This window comes from Protomyctophum parallelum, assembly GCF_964188405.1.
Source record: "Protomyctophum parallelum genome assembly, chromosome: 19".
Classification (NCBI taxonomy): Eukaryota; Metazoa; Chordata; class Actinopteri; order Myctophiformes; family Myctophidae; genus Protomyctophum; species Protomyctophum parallelum.
The window spans coordinates 8,748,565-8,761,125 of NC_139717.1; the positions used below are offsets into that span (position 1 = coordinate 8,748,565).

At 41.9% G+C, this 12,561-nt stretch overlaps 1 protein-coding gene across 1 annotated transcript in view; it reads right to left on the reverse strand.

Annotated features, from left to right (window-relative positions):
* Positions 1–596: 596 nt before the first annotated feature.
* Positions 597–12,561, reverse strand: part of LOC310876627 (uncharacterized protein C14orf132) — a gene marked incomplete at both ends in the record, with an annotated part of 46,518 nt that continues 34,553 nt past the window's right edge. The window contains one exon of the mRNA XM_083790213.1: positions 597–827. Within this exon, the coding sequence (XP_083646339.1) occupies positions 597–827 (231 nt within the window). The remainder of the gene's footprint in view (positions 828–12,561) is intronic.

Genomic DNA, 12,561 nt, shown 5'->3' on the forward strand with positions numbered 1-12,561 from the left:
CACACTAAATGCAGAGCAATAGACCTGTGTCCTGCACGAGATCCCCATATACTCATAGTCTACAAAAGTTAATATAGTGAACCCTAGCATCAATATTCTGGGGGTGAACATTCAGCGAAAATAGGCGATACAAGCTCTCAGCGACATGCTGTGAGCTTGTATGCTCTAGGCTATTTTCGGCGAAGAGATTTAGTCTGGATGATACAACTGGCAGACTATAGCCCTGGGCGATCCCAGTCAACTAAGTATATAGGCTACAGTAGGGTTTATGCAATTAACAAAAAACTAAATAAAACAAACAAAAAATATCTATAATGTGAACATCCTAGTCCAGGGTACTGGTACTGGAACCAGTAATAATAATGTGTGAGATTTATAGATTTTGGGGCATAAATAATTAGTATTAGAAGCTTTTAATCCAGAATTGACCGACGCCACCATGGACCATACTGTACAAACACACAAAACAAAAATTAAATGAACAAACTGTACAAAAAAAAAAACTTTCAAAGCGGCACATTGCTGTCCAGAGGGGAAAAGGGCAGGTGCTCTATCACCACCTAGTGTCTATCTGTGCACGTCCCTGCCACCAACCCTCAGAATGTGAACGCATACACCACGCCCACAACCACTATGTTGCCGATGGTGGCAGTGATGGCGATCCAAAGCCAGATGGCGTCTCGAGACATGGGCTGGGGCTCCTCCTGCTGGCCATGGACGGCCATGGACGCGGCGTGCACGCTGGCCGAGGAGTTGAACAGGGAGTGGTCAGTGCTGTAGTCGTCATTGGGGGACGAGTCCATGAAGGCCCCCGTCATCACCGGAATCTGAGGAGGATATGTTGCTATATCAGTGGTGTGTTCAAACCGGCTCATGTCAAGGACCCCCAAGAGCAGGCCTAACCCATTCTGACCTGAGATCAGATTCATACGAGGTTTCCGCCGGACACACACTGGTCTGATTAAACCATTCTGACCTGAGATCAGATTCTAAAAATGTCAGTCGTTCTTCGATTTTTCAAAAATAGCAGACCTACAAGCTCGTATCGCGCCACTCGGTGGCGCGATATGAGCTTGTAGATCTGCTATTTTTCAATAGCTAAAGCATAACATGATGCCGACACCAAAATGGGTTCCCGTTCAGAATGGGCTAAAATATGTATTTGGCTGCGGACCCCCATCTCAATATGTTGTTCCAGGGACCCCAGAAGCAAAACATTCAGTTAAAAATGTTCGCTTTAAAATATATATTATATTCAAAGCTACTTGCACACATTTTCAAGATTTTTCAAAAAATAGCAGATCGACAAGCTCAGCGTGGCACAAAGTGACACGCTATATGAGCTTGTATATCTGCTATTTTAGCAAAAGCATAAAATATGGTTAAAGTAGTTAAAATCTAAAATGACATATGCTTTCCAGGTTTAATGTGTATTGAGCTCCCTGGTTTTATTGACTGTTAGTGAGGCTTGACATTCTGAAACTGCTCCTCAACACTTTCCTTGATGAGGTCATTTTCTCTTTTCACACATTAACAGTGACACGCTATATGAGCTTGTATATGATCTGCTATTTTAGCAAAAGCATAAAATATGGTTAAAGTAGTTAAAATCTAAAATGACATATGCTTTCCGGGTTTTAATGTGTATTGAGCCAAATTATCAGCTACAAGTTCACAACGCATCACGTTTTTAGTTTTTGTTTAATTAGTTTTTCCATGCATGGACTTCATGGATTACATGCATGTCCTTACAGAAAATATTAACATAATGAAATGAAAAATGTAAGTGCCATTTCATTAGAATCAGAATCAGTCTCCAATACTGTAGCTATCAATGTGTCCACACATTGAAGATGAATGGGCTTAAATACTGATTAGGAGAGTGGTTGGTGGTGTGTGATCAAATGAATATCAAACATATAAATTGAATCAAGCAAATAAAAACTTTCTCGGATGAACACAAAAGAGTAGACAGTGAAAATTAGTAATTTAAAATAGAAAAAGGAGTTAAGATACATTTTAAATACTGTCAAACATATAAGATGTCTACATTTCCCAATAGAAATTCATGTATTTAATTCAGTTTGACCAGAGGCAGAGAAACCCCACCAGCGATAACAAACAAATGACCAAATCAATAGTTCCGGTCCTTGATTATGAATACGATTGCCTGATATGAGCATGTGTTACCACGTGTCAGTTTTACTGCACCAAAACAATTGACAAGACAAGACAAACAACACTTTACGCAAGATAAAGGCATGTTTTCTATGATCATTGTTCAGAACTTTCCATGCTTTAAGCTTTTACATAGCAACTTTCTTGTTTGAGCAGGCAGTTGGGGATTACTATTCTTGTAGATATTATTCCTGTAGAGAGAGAGAGAGAGTGTGTGTGTGTGTGTGTGTGTGTGTGTGTGTGTGTGTGTGTGTGTGTGTGTGTGTGTGTGCGTGTGTGTGGTATTATGCAAAAAACAGCCAAATGAAAACACAGTTTGATGTAAAGTCTTTTCAAACAAAATAGAGGTTACTAATGAATTATTGGTTACCAAAGGGAAAACATCCCATCCGACCTGCATGGCAAATGTCCCCCGCACATTGTGTACTGTGTACACGGCACACTGATATAATTGGCTGGTGTTCCTAAAATCTTAATCCCCCTAATTTAATTGCCATAGCTTCTGGCTGCAGCCACCTACTGCAAAATGGCTTAAAATCATTTAAAATGGTGAAAATAGCAGATTTGCTAGCTCACAATGCATAACAATGTGACACATTGTGAGCTTATGAATTGAATTCTAGTTCAAAGCCACGTCATGTCTGTAACCAATTTGTTTGCATTTTGCATTATAGCGACTGATATTGTTTGGGTTCATTTACTGGTTACTGAAAGACCTTGATATCTGCACTAGTTCATTCATTCTAATGTTTCTCACTTGGAGCAATCTATTATTGGGTAATGAAGTAGACTGGGGTTTGGTTCCAACACATTCACACACTGTTCTTCACTGCAACAGCCCACAGTGTAACATGCCTACTAATCAAATTCATTTTAAAAAACAAGATGAAGTATGAATTAATGAATTAATGAATTAATGAAATGTGAGACTGAGGTGCCATGGGATTATCGATTTCATAACTTTTAAAGAGAAAAATAATGAAAATGCTACTTATCTTTACAATTGTGTTTTAGTTACAATGACTGATAAGATAACACATCATTTGGTTAATCTTCCCCTCCCTGGTTTTATTGACTGTTTGTGAGGCTTGACATTCTGAAACTGCTCCTCAACACTTTCCTTGATGAGGTCATTTTCTCTTTTCACACATTAACTTAACAAAACAATCAGCTTTTAGCTTACTGTTTTGTTGATGTGCTGTCGCTTTGCTTTTGCTCTTCAAATAGTGAAAATAGCTGACTTCTGAGCATGTACAGTAAGGGACTATGTAAGGGATAATATCTGGCTAGGCTAGGTGGTCATTGTCGGGAGATAATTCACAGACAGAGTTTAACCACCGAGGTGAAGCCGAGGCGCTCCTAGGCTGTGGAGCGATGCGATCGGTTGTGATATCAATAATCATCGTCTTTTGGATAAAACTTCGTCCTGGGCTCTGGGTGTTACTAATAGAGAGGACGGTGAACTTCGTCCTGGACGATTGGGGTCAAGATTCTGACTTCCTTGCATTTAGGTCCAACTAGAAAAACATCCTGACATAAATGTAGGTTAAATCCCTGGTTCTCAATGTGGGATCCAGTGAAGCCCCAGGGGCTCATGGGGGGTTCCATGGGGTCCCAAGTAAAAAGAAAAGAAGGAAATAATGTCAAATCTCTTATGGCACAAAATCTTTTCAAATGGGGGTCCCTGGCACAACATATTTTCAGATGGGGTTCCCTGGCACTAAATCTTTTCCGCAGCCATGCAGATATTATTAATTTGGAGGTTCTTGACGTAATGTTTGAGAACCACTAGGTTAAAGTAGGCTATACTGTTAGAGAATACTGTATGTATGTAACAGCCCTATATAATATAAGCGAAGGTGAAACAAACATTCCATTCTGAATGAGAGATGGGGACGTGTATTCACGCTCAATCGCTCACGCCACAGTTTCACTCCGACTGCCGACTGGCCATTAAAAAGCACACTGTGTGTTCTGTCCTGTTTAATAGAGGTGTCTGTCATGGCCAATAACAGCTTTCTGAAATGGCTTTTCTAGGCAGAACAAATGGATCTCACATATTGGCTCCCCCAGTGGGGCAAGCCCGGCAAAGTCACAGCTGAGCCAATAATAAAGTGGCATCAACAATATTGCAAGGCAGATGGGTGTGTGTGTGTGTGTGTGTGTGTGTGTGTGTGTGTGTGTGTGTGTGTGTTTTTTTTGGGGGGGGGGGGGGGGGTATTGGAATGGGGGGAGGTTCGACACAAATCTGGATAGAGGACATGGATTTATGAACACTATTCCGCTGATTTTCTGTCCTTTTCTGTCCCTTCAACCAACTCTCCACTTCATCACTGCAGTGGACTCGATATGCAAATGCAGGTGGTAAATAGCCTGTTAGGGTACGCCAGTGCAGGCTGTCTGATACATTAGTTTATTGGATGGAGACATGGTCCTAAATTACAAAACTTGTCTTCCCCAAATTCCTGTAAAAGCCTGATTGTTTCCAACTTCCCACCATATAAAGGAGTTGATCGCTAAGTATGAAAGTCATAACCATGAAAAACTATTTAGGAAACTAATTCCTAGAATTGTCCCCAAATACATAGTCAGAATTCTTATTTATTGGTATGCCCAGCAAACCTTCCAGGTAAAATGGGATAATGCTGTCTCCATCCCATTTCACGTGGGCAATGGGGTCCGTCAAGGTGGAATTTTATCCCCGTTTCTATTTAATGTTTATATGGATGACCTATCAAGGCAGCTAAATGCTTGTAAAACAGGTTGCATTGTTGGGGAAAGTGTTATTAATCATCTCATGTACGCAGATGATCTGGTTATACTTAGCCCATATACTGCAGGGTTACAACAATTATTGAAAATATGCTCACAGTATGGCAAAGAGCATGATATTACTTATAATGCCAAAAAAAGTTGTATTATGATTATTCGATCTAGAGAGGACAGGAAATCCACCTTTACAGCATTCTGTCTCTCAGATGCCACTCTAGCTGTGATATGCCACTCTAGCTAGGAATTAAAATACTTTGGACATATCATCTCTGAGGATCTTAAAGATTATTTTTTTTGCGGCTTACGCCTTTTTTTTATTGATTTTTGAAGGGACAGACAGTAGGCTGACAGGAAACGGGAGAGAGATGGGGGGATGACATGCAGTAAAGGCCGTGTCGGGCTCGGGAGTCGAACCCGCGGCACACTGCGACTGGATTACCAGTCCGGTGCCCAGACCGTTACGCCACGGCCTGGGCCATCTCTGAGGATCTTGACAGTGACATCCAGCGACGGTGTCGCAAAATATATGCTCAGGCCAATATGCTTTTAAGAAAATGTTCTACAGTATGTGCTCAGTAGACGTAAAATGTGCACTGTTTAGATTGTGCACACTAATCTCCTTATTGAAACAGCAATCAAAAAGCAATAAGTACAGTACCAAACAAATAAGTGCCATTTGATACATGAGCACATGCAGTAAACACCTCCATGTCCATGTGCAAGGACACACAAGAGTATCAGTGCCATCCTTTCAAAAAGATTGCTTCGAGTGCCCCCCAAAGTTCTCCGAACGCCCACTGGGAGTCTGTACCGCCCCCGTTGAGAACAGGAAAACATTTCACTTACATGTGAAATGTTGCCCTAATATAAGTATGGCTACATTTCGATCTGTGGCATCAACACTGTGATAATAATTTTCCCTTCCCAATACTGAGTAACAATATATTTCTGTGGAATCACAATTTGACCTGCATCATACAGTACTGTACTGAGTGTGTCCCTCTCCATGCCTCAGTTGTCTCACAGCTTAACGTTCTTTATCTAAAGCATGCAGCTTTTCCGAGGTATAGATTTCACAAGTGAAATTAAGGAACCGTTTTCGTTGGATATACAGTACATGGTCTGTCGATTGCACAAAAAGGTGTGCAGGTTTGTATGTGCATGCGCGCACACACACACACACACACACACACACACACACACACACACACACACACACACACACACACACACACACACACACACACACACACACACACACACACACACACACACACACACACACACAAAGTATGTACCCCAAGGGTTAAAAATCCATCTTCAACCGCCTTTCATGCGGACTCGTATGGTCACTGAAGGACCAGGTACTCCTGATATCTTCTCTCTTTTATTACAGGCTTAAAATGTCCTCTGTCTACATATCAGTGTCTTATAGCCCTCGCAGTCCGATGCACATGGGGACCGAGAGCACTTTACACAGCAGCTGTCACAATGGGTGAATGTCTCTATGTTGCTGTCGGCTGTTGCATCCACTAAGCCTGCAGTTGCATGCCAGTCATAGGCATGTTTAAGAGCTCACAGTATACTAAATGATATTGTGTCCCATAGCCCGCGGTTTCCAGGACAAGAGGGAAATAATTCACTGTATTCCATAGATGTCTGTCAGAAAATAAAGAGTTCAGAGCTGATGTTGGTTCACTGAGAGACTGAAATGAGCATTCACATGTTCTTTTTTTAGTCCTAACAACACCATGTTTGTTTAGCAGCTAAGAACTGTATCCCATAATGTAAAATGTAGCCTCTGCATTGTAGAGAGTAATACCTGAATTATACATGCCTGGAAATAAACAATTTACAAGCTTTTACGAGCTGTAAATCTGCCATTTCCATTTTCCGACATGCGACACCTTCGTACGATGGACCATAAATTAGGCATCATAGTAGTAAGGGCAGATCTCATGAATCTCTTGGGCAAGTTGGTATTCAAATCACATGTTTTCTCTAAAGACCAGACACTTTAACAACACCTTAAAGTGAATTAATGAATAATATAACATATAACAAGCATAATCTGAAAGAGCAACATGCTGCTTATTTGTATGTATTCTCTGGCATGCTCTCTCCAGGGGCAAAGTGACATTTAAAGCTGCGTGGTGGTGTTGTCCTCCTGGGTGCTTTTACGTTTAATGGCTCACATCACATCTCACGCAGCTGCTCTCTGTTATATCTGTTTCAATGTTAGTATGTTACCTGCACAACCCAAACTCTGACCCCACACTAAACGTTTATTCACAGTGGCATGGCTAACAGGAAGAGACAATATTTCCCAGGGTGTTCCTCCCTACACTATAGCCATGCTGAACGCATGAATCTATTGGCGTTTGCTTTGATTGAATAATTGATTGACAGTGAACACATACTTTGTGCTATATGATTTGGGTGTGTTCTAAATATTTATTTATTTATTTATGCATAGGTACTTTAAGGTGTATTATGGATGTTGTATTTGCTGGTTAAAAATGTAACATTGATGATGTGGTATTGAAGTGTAATTTTTATTTCTGCCTCTTGGCCAGTTCCCACTTGTAAAAGAGACGCAGTCTCAATGTGATTTTACTGGTTAAATAAAGGTTAAATAAAAAATAAAAATAAATAAAGTGTTAGTGTTGATTATAGTGTATTAATCTAATTATAGTAAACTAATACTATTACTAAAAAGGATAAATGATAATTGTCTATCCATGAATACGTACTCTGCTGTTGTTGCTTGTGTTTGTATTGTAGGTTTTCTGTTTTATGTGTTTGTAAAAAAAATCTAAAATAAAGTACTGATCATAAAAAAAAGGATAAATGAGACCTTTTTACAATACAATAATGTTTCAAGTTTACACATACAATTACACAGTAATCAACACAAGCACTTCATTTAGAACATACCCAAATCAAATTATATTATGGCGTACGTGTTCAATCAATTATTCCATTGAAGCAAACGGCATAAACAATATTAGTTTGCCTCTTCTACAAAAATAAAACTTACAAGTTACAAGGCTGCATTCTGGAATTTCCCACCACGGAGTAACCTTGCATCAGACTATCCAGCATAGCTATACATCCACCTCGGAGGAAAGTCTGGTAAGGCCGGTAGTGTCGGTAGGTCAATCAGAGGCAGGCGGGGCATTACAATGTCTATGCTCGGATGTAGAATAGATTCACGCAGGCTAAAGGATGGGCCTAATGCCTCAGTGTTTATTCCATAATACATCCATTGTGATTACATCACAATGGATGGCATTAGGCCTATCCTCTTGGGACATGGCGTTCATGATTTGTGGCATTTTGTGCAAAACGGGCCTGTCACACAAACTTTGAAACCAAACCATATTGATCACATATGTGTACAGATTTGCATGAGTTGTGGTCGAGTGTCGGCGTAGGGAGTACTAGCAAAAAAAACGTGTTGCCCGGCCATTCAGGCCTGGCGAGAATGTCAAATATCTGCAAGCTCAAAATGCGACACAATCTTTTTTCTTGAAAACAAAACAAAGAAAAGCCTATCACCTGTACTAGGGAAGTAGAACCATGTGACAACTTCAAGCCAGAATGTTTTGTAGCCGTGCACACCCCAATATAGCAGGATGATTTCCCATGAACTGAAAGCGTTAACGGTCACATTGTCCTCACATCCATGTACACTCCATGTCCCGTATGTTGTGCCACACATTCCTACTAGTCCCTCCACTGCACGACATACGGTAATAGGGCAAGGGCTGGGCGTCTCCCTCAGCCAGCAGCCTGCTCAGGTGTGGCCAATAAATCCAGACACACTGCATTGCCTCTTTGCCGTTATACTACTTCACTGTCAGCCTGCCTGCTATTCACTGTGTCAGTCAGTTCTGTGCTCCAGTGTCGTGTTTGATTAGTTTGCTATGGATTCTATGCGGACTCGTATGGTCACTGAAGGACCAGGTACTCCTGATATCTTCTCTCTTTTATTACAGGCTTAAAATGTCCTCTGTCTACATATCAGTGTCTTATAGCCCTCGCAGTCCGATGCACATGGGGACCGAGAGCATCATTATTATTTTGTTTAGCTCGTCCCGAGACTATATATGCCAAGCAAAGCCCAAGAGCCACATGTAGTCCGCAGAATAAGATCAGCGTGTACTGCGCCATTCTGCGCGTATACGCAGATTCAACAGGAGACTGGCGGCGTTGAGAAATGCACTGGTGTTACGCATCGTGTGTGTTTTTTTTTGTTGATGCTTGGCTCGTCGACTAGAGATTATGTCCACTTCCTTCTTTAGGTACGCATGCATTCACATTGGAACGATCCGTATCCGAATACACTTCCCCCCATGCGGTACGGTATGCATCATTCACACTACCACAACATCCGCCAAGTGGTCACTGCGCACTCGGGAACCTTAGTATGAATCCCCTATATATAAATTTCCTTTTTTGCCCCTACTCCCTGGCACATTTAGCTACATAGCACCGATCGAGCATAACACCATACACCTGAAAAGCTGTGTCTGAAGGAAAATGTGGAAGGTGCCTGATATGATTTATTTCTGTAAATGTGGTCGGTCAGTGACGTCATGTACGTGGGGGCTGCTGGTCTTGGGCCCCCTTGAAGACTTTCTAAACACAAATTAGCCCCCCTGAGCTAACCAAACTTTGGTGTCCTGACTGTCCGGGGGGGTGGGCATTGCCTGTTTGTCCCCTTTTGGACCCTGGCCCCTGCTAAACCAAGCAGCAGTGGCTGTGCTTTGGGCCCCCCTGACAATTGTAAGAACTCTTCGGTTACAATTCAATATTACAATTGTAAGTGAAGTAGTACGAAAATAGAAAATACATTTTGAGGTTTTATCCAATGATCAGTTGTAATTTTACTTGTTTACCCTGTGTCCTGTGTTCTCTCCTGATTGGATTTTACAAGAAACCTTTTTTTAACCCAAAATTACCACTTTCTTACAGTAGTACACTGCCTTTAATCACAGTCTCTGTAACAGGGTTTCTCATCATCTCCATAGTATTTACAGCAGCAGGCATTTTTCCCCCTGAAGAATCACAATCATTATGCTTAATTGTGTGAACATGCCTTTTATGTTTGTTGTTTACACTCACTTTTATTTGCAGTCCAAATTAGCTTTTGTCTGTGCTGTTGTTATGCCTGTACCTTGCCCACTATACCTATAGCCATTGTTCCTGCAGTTATGACTCTCCATATGTTTACACCAGCATTCAGGTGTAAAGTGTCTGGATTTACTACTGCAAGTTGGTGCACTGTAGCGTTTAGCTGATGGGCTCCTTTTGATGCCATTTCCATAGACCTTTTTCACGGCAGCCATATTGACATTTCAGTCAGACAACTCTTAGAGTGAATTTAGAATATATATTTATTGAGCATAATTGAGCATAGATATATGAAGCATAGATTGGCGTCAGGGTGCTCTGTCCCTAATTCATTCCCTGTAACATTAACATTTTAGTTAAATTATAAGCCAAGTAGAATTACAGGGAATGAATAAGACCCTCATGCAGGGGGATGTGGAAACAGAGCCTGTATACAGGTGGATGCTGGGGAGGCGGTGGGATCTGGAAACAGAGCCTGTATACAGGTGGATGCTGGGGAGGCGGTGGGATGTGGAAACAGAGCCTGTATACAGGTGGATGCTGGGGAGGCGGTGGGATGTGGAAACAGAGCCTGTATACAGGTGGATGCTGGGGAGGCGGTGGGATGTGGAAACAGAGCCTGTATACAGGTGGATGCTGGGGAGGCGGTGGGATCTGGAAACAGAGCCTGTATACAGGTGGATGCTGGGGAGGCGGTGGGATGTGGAAACAGAGCCTGTATACAGGTGGATGCTGGGGAGGCGGTGGGATGTGGAAACAGAGCCTGTATACAGGTGGATGCTGGGGAGGCGGTGGGATGTGGAAACAGAGCCTGTATACAGGTGGATGCTGGGGAGGCGGTGGTGGGATTTGCAAAAATGTCATGAGCAGCAGTTAGCAGCAAGCGAGGCAGGGAGACAGCAGCAGCAGGTAGGCAGATGGGTTTAAATGAGCAGGTAGGCAGATAGGTTTAAATAGCCGCTCTGATCAGGTAAAGAGTGCATGAGACTAGTCACCTGATCAGGTAGGCGCGCTCACGAGTTGCCTGCCTGAACTAACTCTGCAGCTAGGCTTCGCATCATAAATGGTTGCGTAATGATACTAATAATTAAGGCTCTGCTCTTGGCAGTCTTTCCAGTGAGCCAACAGCACCCAAGCCCCCAGAACTGCTGGGAGGATTATTGAAGCTGCCGTGTCCTGGTGGTCAAAGCTGGTATTGCAAGACGTCCGCATGCTTCTATCATCTGAAACCATAGTGTGCTGCATGCTTGGTCCTCAAATCTTCTGCATTTTTAAATGGTTATAGCCATTTAAAAGTCTAGTCCCCACAATTTCTTGGTGTGTTTTACTGCCTGGCTTTGTTGGCTGCAGTGGATTGTGTAGTAAATTAAAAGCCTTTGGACCAAGTAGGCACTATCTTCTCATTGTCTATTCCATTAGGCATGAGGAAGTATAGTCAATGAGCTCAGTATAAGACCTCCATCGCTCTATGGTCTCATCACAGCTGGTCCTGATTGAGCCAATAACTCCATCCTGGCCCAGCACAGTCTCTCCTCATCAATACATACACAGCATGCCAAGCCAGTGTGGCATATTTAATAATCTATAGCTTCCCAAGGACTCATTTTAAAAATATTATTGAATTTCCACCCTGACAATCTATAAGGATGGCCATTTCATAGGTCACAAGATGATTAAACTTAACAAGCATGTTTCACTTACAGTGCGAACATCACTTTCGAGATCTATGTCCATGCATTCATAACCTCCCATGCATTCATAACTTCCCATCTAAAGGACTGCAATTGTCATTATTCTGTCATTTGTAAAAACTCTCTGAATGCCATTTGGATGATCCTAAATGCAGCAGCCAGTTATAACTTATAAGTTATAACTGCCACAAAAAAATGTGAATTGTCACACCAATCCTTGCATCGTTTCCACTAGCTGCCTGAGAGGTATAGAATCGATTTAAACATTTTATTAATTGCTTTTAAAGCATATGAGTCTGGCCTCTATAGGAGGGGTTTTCAACCGGTGGTCCGCGGCCCCCTGGTGGTCCGCGGAGGTACTGCTGGTGGTCCGCAGCCAGGCATTCAGAAAAGTTATATTTTTGCCTTTTTTTTCTTTACTTTTTTTTTATTGTTCTAATATATATATTATAAAACTTATTTGCACTCTTTTTACTTGTTTGTAAATAATAATAACTTAAGTCGAATCTAACATTTCAAAAAGTCAAGTGCTCAACGTGTCAAATAAACAAAAGAAAAGCTGACGGAGTCATCAGCTGCCAGCGGAACAACCATCCTGCTCTTCCACCCAACGCATGTTGTGCTTACGTTTATGTTGCCATAAGTTATTCATTCAATTCATAATAATACGTTTGGGAAAGTCAAATCTCCCTGCCATGGAGTGGCATCGATGCCGCGGATCGATTGAATAGTCTCACATAATGGGCGCGTTCGGAAACGCGCACCGGGAATGTGGTCAGTT